Source organism: Garra rufa, chromosome 8 (genome assembly GCF_049309525.1).
Source record: "Garra rufa chromosome 8, GarRuf1.0, whole genome shotgun sequence".
NCBI lineage: Eukaryota > Metazoa > Chordata > Actinopteri > Cypriniformes > Cyprinidae > Garra > Garra rufa.
In genome coordinates this window covers 13,924,286-13,947,730 of record NC_133368.1, presented here as the reverse complement: position 1 = coordinate 13,947,730, position 23,445 = coordinate 13,924,286, and the positions used below count along the sequence as shown (strand labels likewise).

Sequence of the window (23,445 nt, the reverse complement as noted above, 5' to 3'; positions counted from 1 at the left end):
AAACTGACAAGAAATCCAAAAGCGCCAACGAAGGCAACTCCGAAATCTCGCGAGGGTTTACCCGCCTCTTCTCACCTCCCATTTCCGCTCTAAATTTTCACATTCCCGCCATCATCGGCTGCTCGTGGGACGCGAGCGCAGATAACATCATAGCCGGCAAAACTCACACACTGACAGTGCGCCACATTGAGCGGATATATTCATTCTCCAGCGCTTTCTTCAAGGAATTACCCTCCAGCAGGTAAACGAGACGTGGTTTATGAACCAAATTCGCCCGCGTTTTTATCAGAATGGTCAGTTAGCGGAGCCAAGCCTGTCATACGGCCTGGGCTGCTAATGCTAGTTAATTAGCTGCGTGTGGATGATGCGTCTGTTATTATTTCACCGAGGAGTGTGAGGATACTGCGCTATAAAGAGTCGTTTCAGCGAAACACGCGAGTGTTACTTTGTTTTAAGGCGGGAAGGTGAATACACGAAGTGTGGGGTCTCTAGGGAAGCTAGTCAAGTTGGTTCATTTAAAGCGCGCGTAATGTCTTGACCTGGTGTGTTTGTTTACTTTTATCTTTACTCACTGGAACTGCTCTAAACACGCGGAACTAAAGGCTCTTTGTGATTAAATCTTATGAGGGAGAGTCTTCGATGCATGACTTAAAATAGTTCACTTTCAAATGTTAGAAGTTTGTTATACTTGAGCTCAATGCGTTTAAAGCAACAGCTATGTGATGGTTTAGTTTTATATAACGCGAACTATTTGCTAAGATATGCATATGAGAAATGTAACGTCAACTGTTTAATGTAGATTTGAGCGCTTTGCTTAATGTTGTGATTTAACGTTAACGTTAGTTGTCGTTGATAGTTTAATTACTGTGGGCATTATCACAGAGATGTTGTTAAATGTCATTTACGCGTTATAAGATTCACTATGGTTTATTATTAGTGAGTTAAATTCGTTGCCGACACGTGGGTTGTTGTTTTTTTTCTCGTTGAGTTCATTCAGTTCTCAGTTTTTTTTAAAACGTCTGTTTACATCGATATGCGTTGCCACCACTGATCTATAATAGAGAATTATATAGATCAGTGGTTGTATAGATCATATAGATCATATGGATCGTAGGTGGTAGTGTTTTGCGTTTCTGCGTCTCAAGCTGTTTCACGTTGGACATTGTCTCTCGTCTTTTGTCAGGGCTTTTGTTGTAGATCACTGGTCGCATCTGTTCGCCCTCGATTGTGTCCAGAGCCGGAGTTTTGAGCGCCTCTTGCACTCATGGCCGTCGCAGTGCCCAAGCTGACCAGCGGTGGCGCTGTCCGCATCCGCATCAGATGTGGGGAGCTGGGGACCACCAAGTGGAAAGAGGGAATCTTTGAAATCCACGAGAGGGATAACAAAATTAACCTGGTAGTTAAGTTCAACAGCGGCGGTATGCCGAGAATGTTTCAGGTATGGAACTGTCTTTTCACTCACTTTTGAAAGTCTGATATGTGACCCCAGACCACAAAACCAGTCATAAGGGTCATCATCATCATCTGAAAGCTGAATAAATAATAATAATAAATAAACAATGCATATTACTAATCAAAAAGTAAGTTTTGTAATATTTATGGTAGGAAATGTACAAAATGGAACATGGTCTTAATATCCTAATTATTTTTGGCATAAAAGAAAAGTATAATTTTGACTTATATAATGTATTGTTGGCTATTGCTACAAATATACCAGTGCTACTTATGACTGGTTTTGTGTCCAGGGTCACATATGATATGTCATTACAAAGTATGCTGATGTTTAAAGGAGTAGTTTACTTTCATAACAATGTACAGATAATGTACTCACCCCCCTTGTCATCCAAGATGTTCATGTCGTCTTTCCTCAGTCGTAAAGAAATGATCCCAGCCGAGGAATAAGGGTCTTATCTGGTGAAACAATCAGTTATTTTCAAAACAAATTGACAATTTACATACTTTTTTTAACCGCAAATGCTCGTCTCGTCTTTGTGAAGCGCATGCGCAGTCTGTGTGATCTGGGTCAATACAGTTAGGGTATGTCGAAAAACTCCCATCTCGTTTTCTTCCCTAACTTCAAAATCGCCTTAGATAGCTGCAAAAGTACTGACACAGTGTTTACAAAGTGAACATACAAAGAAACTCAAACAGCCTTTACAAAAAAGGTAAAAACAGCATTGTAGGATGATTTTGATGTTGAAGACATAAACGAGATGGGAGTTTTTCGACATACCCTAACTGCATTGAACCAGAATATACTGACTAGACACTCGCTGCGCAGAGACTAGATGAGCATTTGAGGTTAAAAAGTATATAAATTGTCAATTTGTTTAGAAAATAACCGATCGTTTTGCTAGATAAGACCCTTCCTCCTCGGCTGGGATCATTTAGAGAATTTTATATTTCACATAGTATGATATAATGGGAATATGGAGCTTAAAAAAAAAACTATTTTCAGAGGCCCAGACTGAGCAGAAACATGCAGTTGTTGATATACGGCAAAAAATAATAAATTCTGATAGTTTGTAATGTAAATCAATGAGGTCTTTAAAACTGTTTAGCAGATTACTTGCATAAAATTCTTTTAAATATTAGCTGTCACTATATATCTCACAATAATGTCTGTAAGATGATTGAGAGATGAACAAACTTTCTTGAACAGCCCGATGGCTCATATTTAATGTTTTAACATGTTTTGTCTCATTTCTTTGCTTAATTTGTTCCTCTTGAAGTACTGATAATACACTACCAGTCAAAAGTTTCTGAACAGTAAGATTTGTAATGTTTTTTTAAGAAGTCTCTTCTGTTTTATTGCAGCTGAATCACAACGTTAAGCAGGTTTCGTGGTATCAAACGCATGGCCCAAACCGTGTGACTTTGACTCTGAAAGACTCCAGTGTTGTCATGATGGACAAACTGTCCATTTTGGTTGCCAAAAAAATGAAGGAATACCTTGAAATGGTGAGGCTTGGAAAACCCGCAGGTATGTTTTTTTTTTTTTAAGCTTGTTTTGTAGCTTTTACACCACTGTTCATTCTTGTTCAAGTAATGTTATGTTTTGTTTGTCATTTTTTCAAACTTTAGTTTTAAAGACAAACCAGGGGAGTGCTAGTTTTGGATTAGTTCTTGGGAATCGTGCAGCCCAGAACGACTCTGGTCTTTCTCCATCAGATAAACAGGTAGCAGCATCACAAACACTGAAATGCTCATGGATTCCTTTCTAAATATTATATAACTCACCTACTGTTTCTTTTTAGACCACTCCAAGACGTCCAAGTCTCGACAGTAGAGAGGACAGCACACCACGAAAGCCTCTCGGGAGCCCCAGCCGGGTAACTTCCACACCTGGCCGCAATGGGCTCTCTGAAATCAGGTGTGCAAATTTGCCCTAGCAATGACACTTTAGATATGGGTACAGTGTCTCTAGAAAGTGTGCGCACTTTTTGCTCAGTTGTTTGCTCACGTGTTATCCCAGGTTAATTTAATAATGGTTTCCCTGACCACAGCTAAAAATGTTTTTGCCCTGTAGGAGTGAGAAGAGGAAAAGGCTGATGAACTCTGATGGTGACATGACAGAGGACTACCCCAAAGAGAACGACTCTTCTAGGTAAACAAGACTTCATCTGAATGCAGATTCATTTTCATACTCTAATGTTCAAAAGTTTGGGGTGAGTTTTAAAGAAGTTAAGTTACATTTAGAAAGGATGGAATAAATTAAAAGTTACAGAATGCGTTATTACAAAAAATAAATGTTCTTTTGGACTTTGTTTTCATAAAAGACTCCTGAAAAATTTGAATATTTAAAAAAAAAATAATCATAAATACGTTTTCTGAGCATCAAATCAGCTTATTACAATGATTTCTGAAAGATCATGTGACACCGAAGATTGGGTTAATGATGCTGAAGATTCAGTTTTTAATGTACTATATTTTTAAGAACGTATTTGACCTGTATTCAATAAAAGACCTTCAAAATGTTGTATCATTTGTTGCAATCGGATGAAAAACGACTGAGCTTACACCCATTTGAAGTCAGCAAAGTCAGTTCTGAGAAAAATCAAGTTAAAGTTTTCTGAAACGAAATAGTTGTATTGTTTTCTCCACTTCCTTTTTAATGTTAATTACTGTATTAAAATCACAATATAGCCAGTTTTTATTTTATCTTTATTAAAAAGAACAGATGCAAAAAACCACAGTAGAACAAATATAAGAAACAAACAAATAGTGCACTGTAATTTTACATCCAAACAAAAGCATTTAAGTAAGAAAAACAAATAATCAAATGTAAAGAGCACTTCAGTGTGTTAAAACTACAAAAGCAGTTTAATCGAGAGCAGCATTCTTTTATTGTTAAATTAACAGAGACAGATGGCCTATATTTGAAGATCTACTATACTACATGGATGTAATTTAATGTTACACATCAGATTTTTTTTCCCCCAGTGGTTTCCCAAATGTTTACTTAAGACGTAACTGATTATATTTGCATGAATAGCCTACTTAAATACTGTAATTCTGTGTATACAGTATGTGAATGTATCAGTATTGTGCTGGCAGAAGCACCTTTATGTGCGTGATTCATTAGTAAGTCTAATTACTGTTTGTCTCCTTGGGATTACTGGACAAGGGCTTAAAGATGTAATTTTTGTGAAAACCTCAAATTCACAATTGTATTTTTCCACTTTTTTTGGGGGTCTGTAGCTTAAAATTAGCCTGTGCACATTCAGATTTATTTTGCCAACATGGGTCATATTTTAAATATCTCAAATGTCCTAAACGTTTGAATTTAATATACTTAAATGAGAAGAGACTTTCTCTTATTTTGCCTTTTTTTTTTTTTATAGCAACAATAAGGCCATCACAGACGCATCCAGAAAGTTTCTGCTCAGCTGCAAAGAGAAGCTCAAGCAGTCAGAGGAGAACAGAACAACCGGTTAGTGCCCATTCACATTTTATCTACTGTGGCAGCTTCCCTTTTGGCTTTATTACATTTGCTTATTGCCTTATTTCCTTAGCTCCACACACACCTGCCCCTCTCCAGCCAACATCCTTTTATGGAAGCAGAACTGGAACTAAAGATTACTCACAAACCCATTCATATTTGGACAGGTAAAGAGCCTCTGACTCAGTGTTGTTACTCGTTGTCAACAGGCTGTGCTTTCGAAACCGGTGTTTCCTGCAGTTCTGTGATGGTGCTATTGAATTTACAATACCACAGCAATAATGTAATCTGAATGTGATAAAATGACTCTTACGTTAAATAATGCTAGCACAAAAAGTGCATTGTCTTTAGTTGATGCACAAACATGCAGTGTGACTAATGTAGTCCGGTTATTATGAGCCATATTTATCAGTTTATTAAATCCTGTGATGAATTCACCAGAGCGGTTACTAAACCACAAGTGTGTTTTGATGTGGTTCTTTTTTTTTTTCCTCCCCTTTACAGGCCCAGCAGTACAGGCCAGTGTCCCTCTGCTAAAAGAAGCCTAATGTTACCCAATCACTCAACTCCCTTTAAAAAGGTGCGCCCAACTTTGGACTACGGTGGCTGGAACAAACCAAGACCATCCGCGTTAGCTCAACCTCAACCTCCACTACAAGGGTGAGTGTTTAAAGCTCGGTAACATAGGGCTCTAGGAAATGTTTTATTTCTTCCCCCAAATTGTGTTTTATTTTTAGTTCCTTTTATGATATAATAGCAATTTAAAAATAGTTGTAATCAAATTAAAGCTTAGAATTAGCAGTTTTATTAATCTTTTACAAAGTCATCAATAAATTGACAATTTTTGCTACTTTATTGCTTTGTTTTCATATATTATTGCTGGGAAGTACATTCTACTGTACACTTTACATTTTCTTTTTTATATATAGTTTAAATAGTAGTAGTTTTTTTTACTATTATATTGCCATATTAAAAACTGCTTTACATTTGTTCGTCCATTAGATTTTCCAATCTTGGGAACACCTGTTACATGAACGCCATACTCCAGTCACTTTTCAGCCTGCCCTCATTTTCAAATGACCTGTTGAAGCAGGGCATTCCATGGAAGAGGGTCCCCGTAAATGCTCTTCTGAGGTATGGTCATAATGTTTTTTTCTCCCCCTCTAAATTGGGTGCTTTTTGGACTATTCTAAACATTCATTAAAAAAACAAAACGTTGTTTATCCACTCACAAGCCGGTTAATGTTTTGTTTTTGTTTCTATATGAAGGCGCTTTGCTCATCTGCTGGCTAAGAAAGACGTTTCCCCTCCAGAAGTGAAGAAAGATCTTTTGCGGCGAGTGAAGAATGCTATTTCCTCAACAGCTGAGCGTTTCTCTGGTTACATGCAGAATGTAAGACATGTAACATCTTTATTTCTAATGCAGATGCATCTCACTTGAGGCCAGTTCACACCAATGATAACTCAAATTTTTTAATAATCGTTTTAAATTTCTTTACTATAACATAACACAGGAGTGATTTTGTTGGAATCACTTTAGGAGCAACAAAACATTGGCAGCCAATCAGAATCTAGCCTTTAAAGAGCTTGAGCATTTAAAGTGACGGATGACAGAACTACATTAACAATTGTATTTTGTTGGTATGGATGCTAATATAGTTAACTCAGTTGTTCTTGCTGTGAATAAGGCTTTACTGTCATTGTGTTTGTATTGTGCAAGTGCCAATCAGATGTTTGTGTCCAGGATGCCCATGAGTTCCTGAGCCAGTGTTTGGACCAGCTAAAGGAGGACGTGGAGAAGATCAACAAAAGCTGGAAGAACGAGCCCTTGGCCTGGGAGGAGCCTCAGAGTGCACGTTTAGCAGACGAGGTGGACACTTCACGCATTTACACCTGCCCGGTTACAGTCAACATGGAGTTTGAAGTGCAGCACACCATAACATGTAAAAGGTGAGATGTGTGTTGTCATTATTTTTAATATGTTCTGTAATAACTACATGTTGCTTGACATACTAACCCAGTCCTCTCTTCCTCTGTTGAACAGCTGTGGAGAGGTGGTGATGAAGCGTGAACAGTTCAATGACCTGTCCATCGACCTGCCGCGCAGGAAAAAAACACTCCCTCTTAGATCCATACAGGATTCTCTAGATCTCTTTTTCAGGGTGAGACTCTACAATCATACTGGCAGTAAAATTTGTATGATCAAAACACTGAAGTCCTGTTCATACCAAAATGTTCAGTGATAAACATTTTAATTTAATAAATGGGTGTTACTGCTTTAGTTCAGAGCACCATGAACATTTGCATGCTGTCATTGCAACTTTTTTTAAGTGTATTTAATATTTCAATAGAATTGTTTTTTAAACTGAACATTGTGACTTGAAACCACTCTAGTTCTTTTAACACTTATCATCAAATCTACTGAATGTTTTTAGCCCCTTGTGACCTAGTGAGATTGAGGGGATTAATTAATTTGAGGAGTTTAATTTCACAGTGTTACTTCAGTTTTCATTACTTGTTGACTTTGTGTTTCTAGATGGAGGAGATTGAGTATTCCTGTGAAAAATGCAGTGGAAAAGCAGCGACTGTCTCACACAAATTTAGCAGGCTTCCCAGGTTGGAATGAACAAACACACTTTAGGTTGTTTTGTAGATTAATTTGTGGTCAATTCAGTAAACATTTGAATGACTCTCTCTCTCTCTCTCTGTGCAGGGTCCTGATTCTTCACCTTAAACGCTACAGCTACAACAGTCAGCTGTCATTAAACAGCAAGCTTGGCCAACAAGTCCTGATCCCCAAATATCTCACGCTGCTCTCACACTGCACAGACGCCACACGCCCCCCTCTCAGCCTTGGCTGGAACGCACAGACGGCCATGTAAGACTCACTTTACCACTTTCTGTTATTTAGTGTAGCACCCTTCACACTCACTAATAGCTGTTTTTATCTCAGCTCAAGGACACTGAAATTGTCACAGTCCGTCAACTCTTCAACACTACGGTGAGAGCGGCCCTCTGATGATATTGACACTAAGAGTTTTAGGTCTTGATTCATACTCAAGTGTTTAAAATTGTTGGTTTACAGGAAAGGTTCTCAAAAGCCAGAGAGCTCGGGCAGTATGTTGTGTGACTCTGATAGTGAGGAGGAGCTCGTCAGAAAAGTCGGTCGCAAACATCATTCAGAAGATGACAGGACGGAAGAGGTAAGAAGAATAGCTGTGTCTTTACAACTGATAGTATTTTTCACCATTTATTTGTAAATTCTGTCACTCATAATTTAATGCATCTTTTCTAAATTAAAGTATTCGTTCCTTTCTCTCTCTCACACACACACACACGACTAACTGCTCTCAAACTTTTAAATGTGGAGTGTATGTATTTAACTATTTGCCAGTGTATCTGACCAACTTATTTTTTTTTTTTTGTCCTCAGGTGCAGCACAATGCACAGGTCGAGCACTCTGAGTTTAACGCCATCAATGATGATGAGATGCTAGCAGCTGTGCTGGAATTGAGTAGGCATGATACTAGTTTGTCTGGATGCCCTGATGATGAGCCAACCAGCAGCCCAGACACAGGGTTTGGAGATGCTGATGGGCAGGACTTGACTCATCATTTAGAGCTGCTGGATGGAGAGAAACAGCCTGCAGGTATCTAGAGTGTCGACTAGATTTGATAATTATATTTCTGACAGTGTCTAGAGTTGTTTGTTTGTCTGGTTTGTGTCTAGATGCTCTGGAGTCTCTAGATCTGACCATGGATGAGAATAAGGAGAACCAGACACCTGAAGGTGTGCAGGGAGAGCTGGACTGGGTGCAGCAGTACAGTTTAGACCAGGAGAGAGAGGAACTGGAGCTGCAGCAGGCCCTCGCACAGAGCCTACAGGAACATGTAAGGACCATGATACACAACTTCCTCTCACTACTATTACATAAATTTCTCTATATTATGAATTTAATAAAATAATCATCATAATACAGGGATCCAGACTGCAACCATTATTTTTTTTCGGCCGATGCAACATGCAGTCTTTTATGAGAATGTCGTTCAACTCATAAGCGCACTGCCATTTCTGTTGCATATGGGAAACTAAACAAAACCACTTTATGCTTAAGCTGCAAAGCGTGGGCTGTTAATCACTCAATCAATGAAGCTGGTCAGTTCTATAGAAGAATAATGGTACCTTTTAAAAAAGAATATATACATTTTGCACGTTACTGTTAATAAAAGTAAATTTTGTATGCTCCCCAAATCAAGCTTAGTGCTTTACTGGCACATCTGTATAAACTAGGGCTGTGCAATAAATCAAAAATCAGTTTTGATTTCGGCTTCAAATGGTTGACAATGCAAAAAACGCTTTCTCTCCTCCTTAAAAGCCCAATTTCACATGCAAATCAGTAAAATCATGTAACGTGACTTGCATAAATGGGGCGTGTTTGATTTATTAATGTTTAATTGATGTGTTTTTAAAAGCACGAAAGAGAATTTGCGCTGTTCTGTGTATGTGTTCAAAGATGGAACATAACACGGACAAGTAAAGTGAACATTTAGCTTAAGATGCGTGAACGGTCAAATACATGCAAATATGTCAAAATGTGGCATTTAAAGAATGTGTTAAACGTAAACAGTTCAGAATGAAAATACGTGTGTAACAGTATGTTGGATTTGTGCAGCTCTTAAAGCGACCAAAAGTAATATTCCTTCTGCCGTCTGTCTTTTGTTGTTTGATTAACATTAAGCACAAAGAGACAAAATCACTCACTGGACTTGACACAGGGACTTTTGTAGTTTTTGTAGCATGTTTAATTCTTACGGTGAAGACTATGCTGGTTTATTTTACATTCAATTAATTACATTGAAAAAAATAATTACATTTTTTCTATTGTATTGCTATATTTAAATTAACCATATAAAGTTCCGGGCCCAGTCATAATCGTATTAAATAATTGTGATTACAATATTGAGCAAAATAATTATGATTTTTGCCATAATCCAGCAGCCCTAGTATAAACATTAAATAAACACATAATATTAGTAACTGCACTTAATCATAAAATTACTATTGTTTTACATAAGTTATCTATATTTTTAATACTCCCACACACCACTCTCCAGTGCTACCAAATCTGCTCCTGCCATCACCATCTGTACAACTTGGTGCCACTGCTCTCAAATGTCAATCTGGAGCCCTGTAATACTTTTGTCTGCTTCAATATTACAATTCTTGATTCTGTGTATTTTTGTCAGTCTACATTCTCCCTCAAATTACATTTGTGACCCTGGACCACAAAACCAGTCATAGTGGACAATTTTTGGACATAAGGGTCAATTTTTGGAAATAAGCTTCCCATTTGATGTATGGTTTGTTAGGATATTTGGCTACTATGCAACTATTTGAAAATCTGAAATTTGAGGGTGCAAAAAAAAACAACTAAATATTTGAGATAATCGCCTTATTAGCAATGCATATTACTAATCAAAAATTAAGTTTTGATATTTATGGTAGGAAATTTACAAAATATCTTCATGGAACATGATCTTTATTTAATATCCTAATGATATGATATTATATGGGTCAAAATCTATAATTTTGACCCATATAATGTATTTTTAGTTATTTCTACAAATATACCTGTGCTACTTAAAGGAACACTCCACTTTTTTTGGAAATAGGCTAATTCTCCAACTCCCCCCGAGTTAATAAGTTGATTTTTACCGTTTTTAAATCCATTCAGTCGTTCTCCTGTTCTGGTGACATCACTTGTAGCATAGCTTAGCATAGATCATTGAATCCTATTAGACCAATAGCATCACGTTCAAAAATAACCAATGAGTTTCGGTATGATATTACTGTGCCTGCTGCGTCCAAATTACGGCAGCAAACTTCCTTGACTATTACGCCGGAATGGGAATGTAGTTCCTAATCTTATCAGCCTAGAAAATCGCATCTTTACATTTTCTGCCGGTCTTAGTACACAATATAACTACAGAAGAGTCAAGTTTTAAATGGGACCAATACCGAAACTCATTGGTTATTTTTGAACGCGATGCTATTGGTCTAATAGGATTCAATGATCTATGCTAAAAGTGATATCGCCAGAACAGGAAAACAGCCGAATGGATTTCAAAATGGTAAAACTCAACTTATTAACTCGGGGGGGTGGGGGGTTGGAGAATGAGCCTATTTCCAAAAAAAGTGGAGTGTTCCTTTAAGACTGGTTTTGTGGTCCAGGGTCACATTTGTGTCATGATGTTTTTAGAATGTGCTGATGAACTGAATCACATCTAAATCATTATGCATCACATTATTTAGTAAAGAATCATCCCTTAACTTACTATAAGAAAATAAATACTTTTTTTTTTTTTTTTTTTTTTTTATTCCAGTTTATTTTTGGTTGAATCTCATTAAACCTGTCAATAGCCCCTTTCACGCATAGTCTTTAATAGTAAATTATCTTTTTACATAACATTTTCAAAAATACCAGTAAATTCGTCCTGGCAGTTTACCAGTATGAGAAGTTGTAACATTGCCAGTAATGTGCTCTGTATGTACTCATACTCAAACCGCGATTACCGGTATGAGCGCATAGGTAGGGCTGCTCGATTTTGGCAAAAATCATAATCACTATTATTTTGGTCAATATTGTAATCACGATTATTTAAACGATTATGACAGGGTCCAAAACTCTATATAGTGATTAATTTAAAGGTAGCAATACAGGGAGAAAAAAGATTGCTTTAAAAAAAAAATACTGAATATTTGTATGCAAATCTAAAGTAGTCTAAAAATACTACAGAAATTTTATGTAATTATTTGAATGTAAATAAAATGGGGTCTTCACTGTAATAGTTAAACATGCTTTGTTTCTTATTAAAACTACAAACGTCCTTCATTCAAGAGCAGTGAGTGATTTTTCTCTTTGTATTTTTACATTTTATTCATATTAGGCACAGAGACGGCAGAAGGAATATTATGTGTTGCCGCTTTAACCACACGGGTCCAATATACTGCTGCACACATTTTCATTCTCAACTGTTTATGGTCATTTAAGACATAACTCTTGTCAGTTTACATGAATATTCACCAAGTGCCTCATTTTGAAATGTTGTTGCGTGTATTTGAGCATTTAGGCGCACCCTGAGCTAAAAGATAACTTTAAATGTCCGTGTTCTGCTCCGTCTCTGAGCGCATACACAGAACAGCGCAAGTTTTCTTATGCGCTATTAAAAACACAACATCGAAGAAACATAAATCAAGCACGTCCCGTTTTATGAAAGTCACGTTACATGATTTAGCTGATTTGCATGTGAAATCAGGCTTTTATGGAGGAGCGAAAGCGCACCAGTGGAAAGGGGGCGGAATGGGGCGCAATAATCGTCTCATTTCGATTACTGCATTTTCATGATCGTTTGAAGGAGAAATCGAAACCAAAATTCGATTAATTGAACTGCCCTACGCATAGGAGTTCAGAACACGCTGACGTAAGATGCCTACTCGTGGTTCAGTTATGATGCAGATGACTCATTTACTCTACGCTGTGTAATTCGGCTTCTGTGCCAAAATCATCTGCATGAATGTGAATGTGTGACAAAAATAAAAGTGTCAACAAAAACACTGACCACGTTTTCCCCTCCATGTTTACACAAACAACACTGGGAGGCGCAGCTGTTAAGAGGTTATTTCTAGGGATGCACCGAAATGAAAATTCTTGGCCAAAACCGAAAAAGAGGAAACCAAGGCCGAAAACCGAAACGAAATTATGCCAATTATTAGTACCATTGAATTTATAACTATGATTGTGTACTAATCTTACTAAAATCAAGGCATTGCAATTGCATAAATTAATATTAAAGTTATAAAGAATAAATCAATTATATTAATTTAAACAATTATCAATCAAGTATTATATTACTTAAATAACATGCATATATTTTACAGCCTTTGTTTAAATTGTTTAAATTTTTAAAACATTATCTTATGGATCCATCATTTTACATTTCCAACTCTACGTGTTTTTCTCTTCCAGCAGGAGGCGCTATCAGAATGGTACACCAAGCAGTGCAGCAAATGACTTTGAAACGTGCAGCGCTCATATTTATTAAATGGATAGCTTTTTGAAGTTTCATCGCAATTCTTGTCTTTCAGTCCCCACATTTAAGACCACCTGAAATCATAATTAAGACTTTCTTAACCCCTAATAACACTGCAGTCATCAATGAAAATTAAGAGCTTTATTTCAAGAACCGACTTTCAAAAACAAACCTTATACAAAATACGTTTCTTTTTATTTTTTTCCCACCATGTTCAGGGCACAAGAAAAATATTAGGGGGCTAAATTAATATCAGCATATGAAGTATAATCGTCTCTCATTGTCTCTGAGAGAAAGCACATCAGATGCTGAAAGAACTGTCAGTTTTTACTTTCGCTTTCACATATTGCGCAGCTTTCACGTTGCTTGTGTGATATCCATTGGCTCACCTCCATGGTTTAAAACATAAATATTTATAAAAATGCAGTATATAGACATATCTTTAAAATATTGCGATATAACACCAACATAAAGCCATTGTTTTTCACTCACAGAAAGCTACATCTGTCTGCGCGCAATGCGCCGATCTCTGCTCTCATCACTGGCTGCACGCACGACTGCAGACACACCCCCTCTTGAAATTTCGGCATTACAAGTTTTGCAAATCGCTATCCGTGGGTCTTCTCTCAGATATACTGAAATACGTCCACACCGCATACGTGTTGCTTCAGACAAGCACGTGCAGGCCGCGGTTTCTGTTTGCGTCAACATGCTGGTTCGGCCGTGTTGTTTCGGTGATAAAAGTCTTTCAGCCGATGGCCGAATATTCGGTGCATCCCTAGTTATTTCCAATTAGTATCACAGAATTTACCGGTGTTTTGAAACTGATGTGTGAAAGGCACTTTACCGGTAAGTAGGGGTGTAACGATAAGGCGGTTCGGTTCACGGTTTTGGAGCCACGGTTCGGTTCGGTTTCTGTTTGCTGTGGGGTTAGGGTTGATGTCATCTTAACAGCAATGCTAAGGAATAATAGATTCACTTAACAAGAACAGCTAAACTTTTTCTTTATTAACTTTGCCATTACATTTTTTAGTACAGTCAGAATACCTGAGTAAACAACAAAAATTAAATACCTCCAATATAGACTAGTCAGAAAAAAACAATCCTCTTTAGTGCAGCCATCTTAACTAAGTAAACTAAAATTAAAAATAACTGCAGTGTAGACTACTGAAAGATAAACGGGCTTATCCTCTCTAAGGACATTTGGAATATTCAATTAAGTTTTAAGTTCTTCTTCAAAAACACCATAATGTCCACATTCTCAGGTGAGAGGCTTGATCTCTGTGCTGTAACAATGTCCCCCGCTGTAGAGAACACCCTCTCACTGGGCACAGATGTTGCTGGGACTCCAAGGTAGCATTTACAGGGCTTGACATTAAGCTTTGAAATGTGCAAGTAAATTAGACATTCACTTGTCCGAGTGAAAAATTTACTTGTCCGGGGCAAAAAAAAAAAAGCCCTTTTTTGCTGTAAATTAATCCATTCTGAAGCAATAGTCTCATCACTGCTCTATAAGGTCTTTCTTTAATCTGAATATTTGTGATATTTGCCTTAAATTGATTTCTAGGACACTTTTAACTTTATTTTCCTAAACTTACTAACTGTGTGTCATTCACATCAAATTCTAAAATTTTATCAATACATCAAATTAGTATAATTAGACTCTGTATGGTTGCACAAATTAAATCCGTATCAACAAACTCCATCTTTCCATTGCACAGGAAAAACCGAGCCTGCAGTGAAATTGACATTTAACTGTCAGTTAATATAAACTACTAGTTTATTGAACTACTGTTGTATAAAATCAATGTCACGTTTGCAATCGTAATGGTGCTTTTCTATCACAGTATGCCTGTTCATGTTTGTTTCTTTGTGTGTGCTGTTGCGCCTATTAGTGTTGATTTTCCGTGAGTCAGATAGCCTGCACGAGCTTGATACTTGATACTGTCCGTTTTCAGTCATCTTAAGTAATAAAATCAGAATTATGCTCACCAAAGTTTCGTTGCTGCGCTAGTTATTGTTTGTAATTGATGTCCGGTCGGGCAAGTAAAATCCTCTTTCACTTGAGTCCCTTTCACAAAATCCACTTGTCGCGGACAAGCGTTAATGTCGAGCCCTGAGTAGTAACAGAGTGTGATCGCTCACTCAAGTCACATGACATGCACTTGGAAAATACGAACTTTAGAATATAATATTTAGAACAAAATTTAGAACAAAAGCTCATTATTACTAATACAATTTAATCAAATGTGATAAAATAAAGATGTTTAAATTGGTTAAATTAGTTAGAGACAAGTGACGTCAACCTCAACAATGGGCAGCAGGGGGCGTGAGAATACCGCGGTACGCCACGAGTTTCGCGATGCGTATTGTGGTTGGTGTATCGCGATATTTCGGTTCAGTTTGTAATATCGTTACACCCCTACCGGTAAGAAGACAAAACATAATTGCCTGTGTGAACAGATGTTTTGGTAATTTTGTGGCAATTTACTGGTATTGCTGTGTGAAAGGGGCTAATAATGTGTCCAGGTCATATTTCATCCTAAAGTCAAAGAAAATTGTCTTATGAAAATGAACAGTTTAAGGACCGTTTTAAAATCTTGGAGTATATTTGTTGGAGGATTATTTTTATATATATATATATATATATATATTTCATTTATGGGAATGACCTTTAAGAATAATGGTAATTTCAAAATATCTTAAGTAAAACATCTGGATGCGTTGTTCATGAGACTTGGATAAAAAGGATGTGCTACTGTGCCAAAAAAAGAATATTTATTTGGTCTCTTTTGATTTTAAGTTCAAAAGTGGCTTGGACATAATATTCAGAATCACCAATCTTCTTAAGCTGCTGTACTTATCCAGTGGTGTTCATTATGTGAGCACAGCTTGGCTTATGATGATAATGATTGTTGTACAATGAATATGATCTGTTAATTGCACAGGAGGCGAGAGAGATGAGGGAAGATGATGATCTGAAAAGAGCCACTGAGCTCAGCCTGCAAGGTCAGTATGACACACCCAGAACATTGTGTTCTGTGTCACACTAGCTTTGTTCTTAACACGAATGTTGGTGTTGTTGTAGAGTTTAATAACTCTTTGCCTGAGCTACTATGCTCTGATGACGACTCGGGGAATGAGGATGGTCTGGATATGGAGTACAGTGAGGCTGAAGCTGAAGAGCTCAAGAAGAATGCTGAGGTGAGTCTGACACGGTTAAAGAAGTGCCAGTTTTCAGTCCATAGTTGTACTGATCTTGTAATGATTTGTTCTCTAGACTGGAGAGCTTCCGAACTCTTTCAGACTCATCAGTGTGGTCAGTCACATCGGCAGCAGTTCATCATCAGGTATTGACATCTTTTAGCTTCATGGTGTTTTTACATTGCAGACTGAGTACAGTAAGTTTCATCAGCTCCTTTTCGTCTCTTTCTTCCTGCAGGGCATTACATTAGTGATGTTTATGATATGAAGAAACAGTCCTGGCTCACGTACAATGATCTGGACGTCTCCCGCACACAGGAGTCCACTGTTCAGAGAGATCGTGACAGGAGCGGATACATCTTTTTCTACATGCACAAGTAAGTCTTTTGTTTAGTGATGCACATATTGAGCCATGCTGTTTAGTAGGGATGTACTCTTATGTGGATAAATACAAATAGTATGTGGGCTATTCTACAGAATTGGTGCAAACTAAAAAACATATTTAAAAAGCATTTAAGAATTCAAATCGTAGATGTTTACTACGATCCTTTTATCTATTGAAACCCACAAAAATATTTAAAATATCAGTAAGTTTACTATATATAAAATCATTTATTGGGTACTTTCAGTTGGGAGGTGGCTGTCCCAAACCCTAACACCTAAAGTTATGTTAAATATATTTATTTTATATTTTCTTTGTAAATTATGAAACAATACTTTAGTATTTTTACTTTATGTAAAAATATGTGTCCCACATTTTTCATGTTACTACTGAAACAGTGTATGTTTTAGTGCATTGGCTGAGACTGATTTTATCTACACCCCTACATTTATGATCAGTAAAGATTCATGTGTCCCTTTCTCTCATAGCCACATGGTAAATAGATAGGCTCCATCATTTTGAGGTAAATGTGTTCAAAAGTATGAAAATCTGTGTGAAATTTCAAGGAACATCACTACCGAACACACTTTTTCTACAATTAAGCACTTTTTTTTTTTTGAGAGTTATTCTATAACATTTAATTTTTATGTGTACATCTGTTCAGAACTGTGCTAGCTAACCATGTACTGATTAGAGTCTTTGAGCTAGCTTCAAAAGTATCTAAAATTGACATCTTTTCAAGGGAACACACAATCCTCATATTTTGGGGAAATAAGCTAAGATTTAGTACAGTTATGTAAATTTTATTGTATGTTATGTTTTAGTGTTTTAGTTTGCAAGTTAAAATTCTGTAATGTGATGTAGTCGCTACCAAAATGTGCAGTCATTACCGAAACATGATGTTTTGTCAAAAATAAAGTATACTGAATTATCAGCTAAGATGTTATGATAGTTTTCGGTTCAGTGTATATTCAAACTAATGAATCCTTAACTTTGAAATAAGTATGATCAACTTTTTACCTTTTTAACAAAGTGAAATTGTATTTAAAATACAACTCACAAATTACACTTGAAATATCCTCAAAAATGTAATTGTTATTGATTTATCTCTGGAATTATTATTATTATTATTATTATTATTATTATTTTTTTTTTTTTTTATAAAAAAAACACATTTACATATTTACAGTTGAGATGTAACCGAAATCCTAAAGAATTACTTCACTTCCAAAACAAAAATTTACAGGTTATGTACTCAGCCCCTTGTTATCCAAAATGTTCATGTCTTTCTTTCTTCAGTCGTAAAGAAATTGTTTGAGGAAAACATTTTAGGATTTCTCTCCATATAATGGACTTCTATGGTGTCCTCGAGTTTGAACTTACAAAATGCAGTATAAATGCAGCTTCAAAGGGCTCTAAACGGTCCCAGCTGAGCAAAAAGGGTCTTATCTAGCGAAACAATCGGTTATTTTCGAAACAAATTGTCAATTTATATACTTCTTTACTTCAAATGCTTGTCTCGTCTCTGCGGTGCACATGTGTAGTCTGTGTGATCCAGGTCAATACAGTTTGGGTATGTCGAAAAACTCCCATCTCATTTTCGTCTTTAACTTCAAAATCACCCTACATCTATGTTTTCGCAGCAATTTGAAGGTGTGTTTAAACTACATTTTGGAAGTTCAAACTCGGGGGGGCAACATAGTCCACTATATAAAGAGAAATCCTGAAATGTTTTCCTCAAAAAACATAATTTCTTTACAACTGAAGAAAGAAAGACATAAACATCTTGGTTGACGAGTAGATGAGTACTTTATCTGTACATTTTTGTTCTGAAAGTGAACTACTCCTTTGTCAATATAACCCTTTTAATTAAATTATTACACTGTTTCGGTGGTGATAAATTTGGGGAGAGGACAAATTTCTAAAAATACAACATGATAATGTTGCACAAATACTGGAAATGTGTACCTTAGATATTATACAGTTTGCATATACTTTTTTTTGTTCAACTCTGACTTTGGACCAATTCTGTAGACTGGCCCATACATGCATTACATTTCTATATTATTGTCTTTGTGTTCAGAGATGTGTTTGAGGAGCTGTCTGAGCTGGAGAAGGCAGGAGGGAACAGCGATGCCGGTCGCACAGTGCTGCAGCCGCTATAAACGCCCTCTCACGCTTTTAACATCCCATCCGGGTGGATCCTTCTGCTGATGAACAGCTGAACTGAGCCAAGGGTAAACGCGACACCCTTCATCAGTACTACTGAAGACCGTCCACACACACATGCACCTACTTTGGGCACTTTTCTATTTCTTTCACTTTTCCCATTTCTCCCTGTGAAATACTGTTGCCGTTTCAAATGTAGACTTGCAGTTAGATGGGTAAATGTTCTAGAAACTCATAGGTACAAAATGTTTATGGGGGAAAAGCAAAGAAAATAAATATATAAATATAGAAAGCATTTTGAGTTTCTCAAAAGGTGTTTTTTTTTTTTAATATTTTGTTTGCCTTTATGGAAAGACTCTCTGGAAAACTTATGCATTAAGAAATACTAAGAGATTGTTCTCTATTAATTTTTTTTCCCCTTCCCCCTTTGCAAATTTTAAATTTCCTTTCCGATCTATTGCATATAAAAATTTATTCTTGTAAATGTTTGGGTGGAATGGGGAATACGGGGTGTCTGTCTTGTTTGATATGCAGCTGAAAATGTGGTGCAATATTTGCTTTTGCCAGTTGGCTTTTATATGACTTATAGCGATGAAGAGAGACTTGGAATAGTACTGATTTATTTTCAAGGCTTTACTGATGACTGTTTGTTGTTTTATTCTTATTTTATAAACGTTAATCTAACAAGCTCAGTGGTATTGATGTAGCTTGTCTTTTTTTTTAAAGATCTCATTTCAAGATTCTTTATGCCTCTCCAACACCTACAGACCTAGTAAAACAATCGTTTTCCTTCTCTATAGAGCTTTACAGTGTGAAGTTGCACAGCCATTGTGTAGAATGTCTCTCTTTAGAAAGACATCCAATAAAAACAGTTCACATCTTTACTATATATAGGAAGCATCCCATGCGGGTGCTTCAGATGAAGTCAGCTGATATTATTTATTTTAGGATCTTGTTCACTGTCTGATTTGTACTGTACTGTCATTCTCATTTTCATGTCTTTGGTAACCACTTTATTCACGTCTTCTGTTCTGGTCTTCTTGAGTAGGTTCATGGATGAGTGGGACTTGTTTGGACATTGTGTGTATGGTGTTCTCTGAAACAGTGGTATAAGCTCTACTTAATTGCTTAGTATTCAGTCTTTGACTTCCTTAAACACATTTTAAATAAAATTTATTTAGAAAAAAAAGGTGGTTTCGGTTGGTTGTAGTTCAGACTTCTCATTAGTGCAAAGTTTCTTTCAAGAATCAGTCCAGTGTGCAATTGTCAGATGTCCTATGTGCATCTCTTCGTGAGTGGCTCAAGGTGACTGCCTGTTAGCCTGTTGAACTCGCTGAGAATGTAACTTTCTTTTTCTTGCATCTGTCAAAAAAATATTTTTAATACATTAAACTCACACTCTGAATTAAACATCTTAAAAATGAAAAGGAATGAATTTAAACAAACATACAGCTACTATATGTCACAATTTGGTCAGTTACCTGGATACATGGCCATATTGGCGATACTCTGTAAACAACAGCATGGATTGCACAGTTAATGTGCTACTGAATATGTTTTCCGCTAATTTATGCTGTCTAAACCACGTAAAAAAATCATATAGAGGAGGATTTTGTAAGCAGGAAAGGGCACAATATTTTGACAAACTAAAGTTAATAGCTGGTAAAGATGTGTACGAACAGTATTAAGATGTTAGCCTAATATTTCACCTACCTGACCAGAAATTATAAGAACAAACACAAATGTTAAGATTCTTGCTCTGGAAATCCTGTTTCAGTTTTGTTCCTCAGACTCTTTTCCTTAATTTGTCATTACTTCTGGCAGTCTACAGCACCAATTGGTACAGCCCAAAACATGACCATTTTCAGCAGCAATAACTGGCAAAATATGCAAGTTGGCATTGTTTATGTTTAGTGCAGTCAATGTGGCTGATTGATGACGCGTTGTGCAAACAATTGTTAAATTGTCCCTACGATCAATTTATATATTTTCAGGGTTCCCACTCTTTTTTTTTCGGTGATCATTTTTCTAGTACTTTTTCAGGACATTTCCAGAAGATTATTTTAATTATGGTGGAAATAAAAGACAAGGAGAACGCCCTACAGTAATAATTAATCATTAATATGAGCTCCTAATTATACATTGCAACAAATGATTTCAGTACCATAGCAAAATAAAATATTTATTTGTACCTTTTTTTTTTTTTTTCTAAAATATTATATAGTTTTATAGAAGGAGGTTTTATAGATTTGGCTAATTCATTTTTCAGAAGTTTGTACATCTGTTGTGGCCATTCTTGGCAGTAATTCTGAGGCTTTTTTTTAAATATTGTTCATATCGATATAGGAAATATATGGACCAAAATCAGGAAATATATCATGATATACATTTTGGCCATATTGTCCAGCCGTACGGTTCTATATACATGAGCAGTTTCTGATCGAATTTCAAAATCTGAAGCAAAAACAGAATGGTCTAACTTTATGTGAAATTATGCTACATAAAAAAAAATATATATCAGCAGGAAACAAAAAACAGCACGCTGGTTGTCTGAGGGATTTAACTTCCCTCTCTGACAGCAGGTGGCGCTTATGGAACAGCAGCGATACAATGTTTCCCTGGTTACCGCTGTAAATAAAGCAGCACTGCACCTTAATACAACTTTAATATGGATAATACAGTGGCAAGATGAAAAGAAAATACCACCTAAGCTTTTCTGAGTTCCCCTCAGAGATACATGATACATTTTCTCTCATTTTCCATGTGTTGTCCAGGACTGGAAAATTAGTCATCAATTTTCCTGGACGCGTGGGAACCCTGATTTTTCAGTAATTAGTGTGACCGGCTACAGCCATCCCTCTTATAAATTGCAATGTAAATATAAAAAATATCCCACCTCATTCCACTCCTCTTCAGTTTCATGTCTGTATCCCAGTAAGTGGCAGATTCCATGAGCTGTGACCACCTGTGCAACACCACCAAAAACCGTTTTAACAATCTGTATGAAGGCTACAGGTATAAATGATGAAATTATGCATCTTTCTTACTGTGAGTGCTTCATGAAGATCCTGGGATGTCTCTTTACACTGTTGCATTACATACTCTACACCTAAGAAGATGTCGCCTAAGTTATACTCGTCTCTTTGGAGGGCACTTGGGACTTTGCCTGGCCTCAGATCCTTGGGAAATGAAACACATTTTTAGCAAACATTTCCTTTAACTGCTCAGACATGGGTTCAACTGGCACCAAAATTTGGTTGCTCTAGCAACCTATCAATGGCCAATGTTTATATATATACACTACCAGTCAAAAGTTTTTGAACAGTAGGAAGAGTCTATTCTGCTCACCAAGCCTGCATTTATTTGATCCAAAATACAGCAAAAATAGTAACATTTTGGAATATTTTTACTATTTAAAATAACTTTTGAATATAATATCTGACTATTTTAAAATGTAATTTATTTCTGTGATCAAAGATACATTTTCAGCATCATTACTCCAGTCTTCAGTGTCACATGATCCTTCAGAAATCATTCTAATATGCTGATTTGCTGTTCAAGAAACACTTCTATTGTTATCATCAGTATTTAAAACAGATTAGTACTTTTTTTCAGGATTCTTTCATGAACAGAAAGATCCAAAGATAAGCATTTATCTGAAAAAGCTTTTGTATCCAATCAAAAGCTTGGAGTCAGTATTTTGTTAATTTATGAAGTTATAGAAATTAATACTTTTATTTAGCAAGGATGATGTAAATTGATAAAGTGATGATAAAGACATTTATGGCTATTTCAGATAAATGTTATTCTGAACTTTGTTCATCAAAGAAAGCTGTAAAAATTCTATTCAGCTGTTTTCAACAAGAATATTTTATTTATTTTTTTAGCAGCAAATCAGAATATTAGAATGATTTCTGAAGGATCATGTGACTGGAGTAATGATGCTAAAAAAATCAGCTTTTAAATCAGAGGAATAAATTAAAAATTTTAAATATATTCAAATAGAAAACGTTAAAAAGTTATTTTAAATAGTAAAAAAATTTTTCAGAATTTTACTGTTTTTGCTGTACTTTCGATCAAATAAATGCAGGTTTAATTAAAAGGTTTAATTAGATTAAAGCTACGTATCTTTTCCAACTGAGGAAAAAACTATATAGCCATAAAATCAAGTATGACAGCATCTGTACCTCATAGAAAGGGAAAGACAGCACATCTGTGGACTGGTTCTTTTTTCTGTAGATGTGATTGATGCGTTGAATCTTGCGGTTGTCCACACAAATGATGCCCATGTCAAACTTCTGGACCCCGAATATGTGTCTCAGGATCTCCACATCTTTGCGCAGTTTGGATCGTCTCAGGGGAACCACATTCTGCAGATTCCTCAGAACTACACCCATAGTGAAAATTTAATTAAATACAATAAATATAACCTAAAAAACCCAACCTTACGGAGTTTTTTTTTTTACGTTCGTCACCTTTCACAAGGTGACTGACTCAAATAAAAACGTATAAACGTGTTTACTTTGATGCCTACGGAAAGGACAAAAACGTCTATACGTATTACGGAAATTTATGTGAATATATAACAAGATTATAATCATTTAAACAAAACTGGCATGGTCCCGACTTTGCCCTGTTCATTGATTTGGAAAGTGAAA

General features: G+C 36.2%; 2 protein-coding genes across 3 annotated transcripts; one reads left to right on the top strand and one right to left on the bottom strand.

The window, feature by feature from the left end:
• Positions 1-113: 113 nt before the first annotated feature.
• Positions 114-18,841, top strand: usp37 (ubiquitin specific peptidase 37). 2 transcript variants are annotated; one of them, XM_073845776.1, is made up of 24 exons: positions 114-241; positions 1,184-1,438; positions 2,818-2,983; positions 3,085-3,179; positions 3,258-3,373; positions 3,530-3,607; positions 4,845-4,933; positions 5,016-5,109; positions 5,447-5,602; positions 5,945-6,076; positions 6,212-6,335; positions 6,687-6,892; positions 6,987-7,104; positions 7,479-7,558; positions 7,656-7,820; positions 7,896-7,943; positions 8,028-8,145; positions 8,375-8,591; positions 8,672-8,832; positions 15,981-16,041; positions 16,121-16,236; positions 16,313-16,382; positions 16,475-16,613; positions 18,702-18,841. In XM_073845776.1, the coding sequence occupies exons 2-24, from the start codon at positions 1,265-1,267 to the stop codon at positions 18,781-18,783; spliced, it is 2,805 nt and encodes a 934-aa protein (XP_073701877.1). In that variant the 5' UTR covers positions 114-241; positions 1,184-1,264; the 3' UTR covers positions 18,784-18,841. The 2 variants fall into 2 exon arrangements, with proteins under 2 accessions (XP_073701877.1, XP_073701878.1); XM_073845777.1 differs by having other exon boundaries at positions 121-241; positions 1,236-1,438.
• Positions 18,842-20,016: 1,175 nt separating this feature from the next.
• On the bottom strand, positions 20,017-23,420 carry ybey (ybeY metalloendoribonuclease). Its single transcript, XM_073845778.1, has 4 exons — positions 22,975-23,420; positions 21,835-21,966; positions 21,684-21,752; positions 20,017-20,149 (listed from the first exon to the last, which is right to left on the bottom strand). The coding sequence occupies exons 1-4, from the start codon at positions 23,182-23,184 to the stop codon at positions 20,063-20,065; spliced, it is 498 nt and encodes a 165-aa protein (XP_073701879.1). The 5' UTR covers positions 23,185-23,420; the 3' UTR covers positions 20,017-20,062.
• Positions 23,421-23,445: the final 25 nt, after the last annotated feature.

What these genes read in the sequence shown, in the direction of transcription:
- usp37 (XM_073845776.1), top strand. Translation starts at nt 1,265, where the DNA reads ATGGCCGTCGCAGTGCCCAAGCTGACCAGCGGTGGCGCTGTCCGCATC. An exon ending in TGGAACGCACAGACGGCCAT is followed by an intron (nt 7,821 to 7,895) that starts GTAAGACTCACT and finishes TTTTTATCTCAG; the next exon opens with CTCAAGGACACTGAAATTGT. An exon ending in CACTGAGCTCAGCCTGCAAG is followed by an intron (nt 16,042 to 16,120) that starts GTCAGTATGACA and finishes GTGTTGTTGTAG; the next exon opens with AGTTTAATAACTCTTTGCCT.
- ybey (XM_073845778.1), bottom strand. Translation starts at nt 23,184, where the DNA reads ATGGGTGTAGTTCTGAGGAATCTGCAGAATGTGGTTCCCCTGAGACGA. An exon ending in TGTCTTTCCCTTTCTATGAG is followed by an intron (nt 21,967 to 22,974) that starts GTACAGATGCTG and finishes TCATTTCCCAAG; the next exon opens with GATCTGAGGCCAGGCAAAGT. An exon ending in ATCTTCATGAAGCACTCACA is followed by an intron (nt 21,753 to 21,834) that starts GTAAGAAAGATG and finishes GGTGTTGCACAG; the next exon opens with GTGGTCACAGCTCATGGAAT.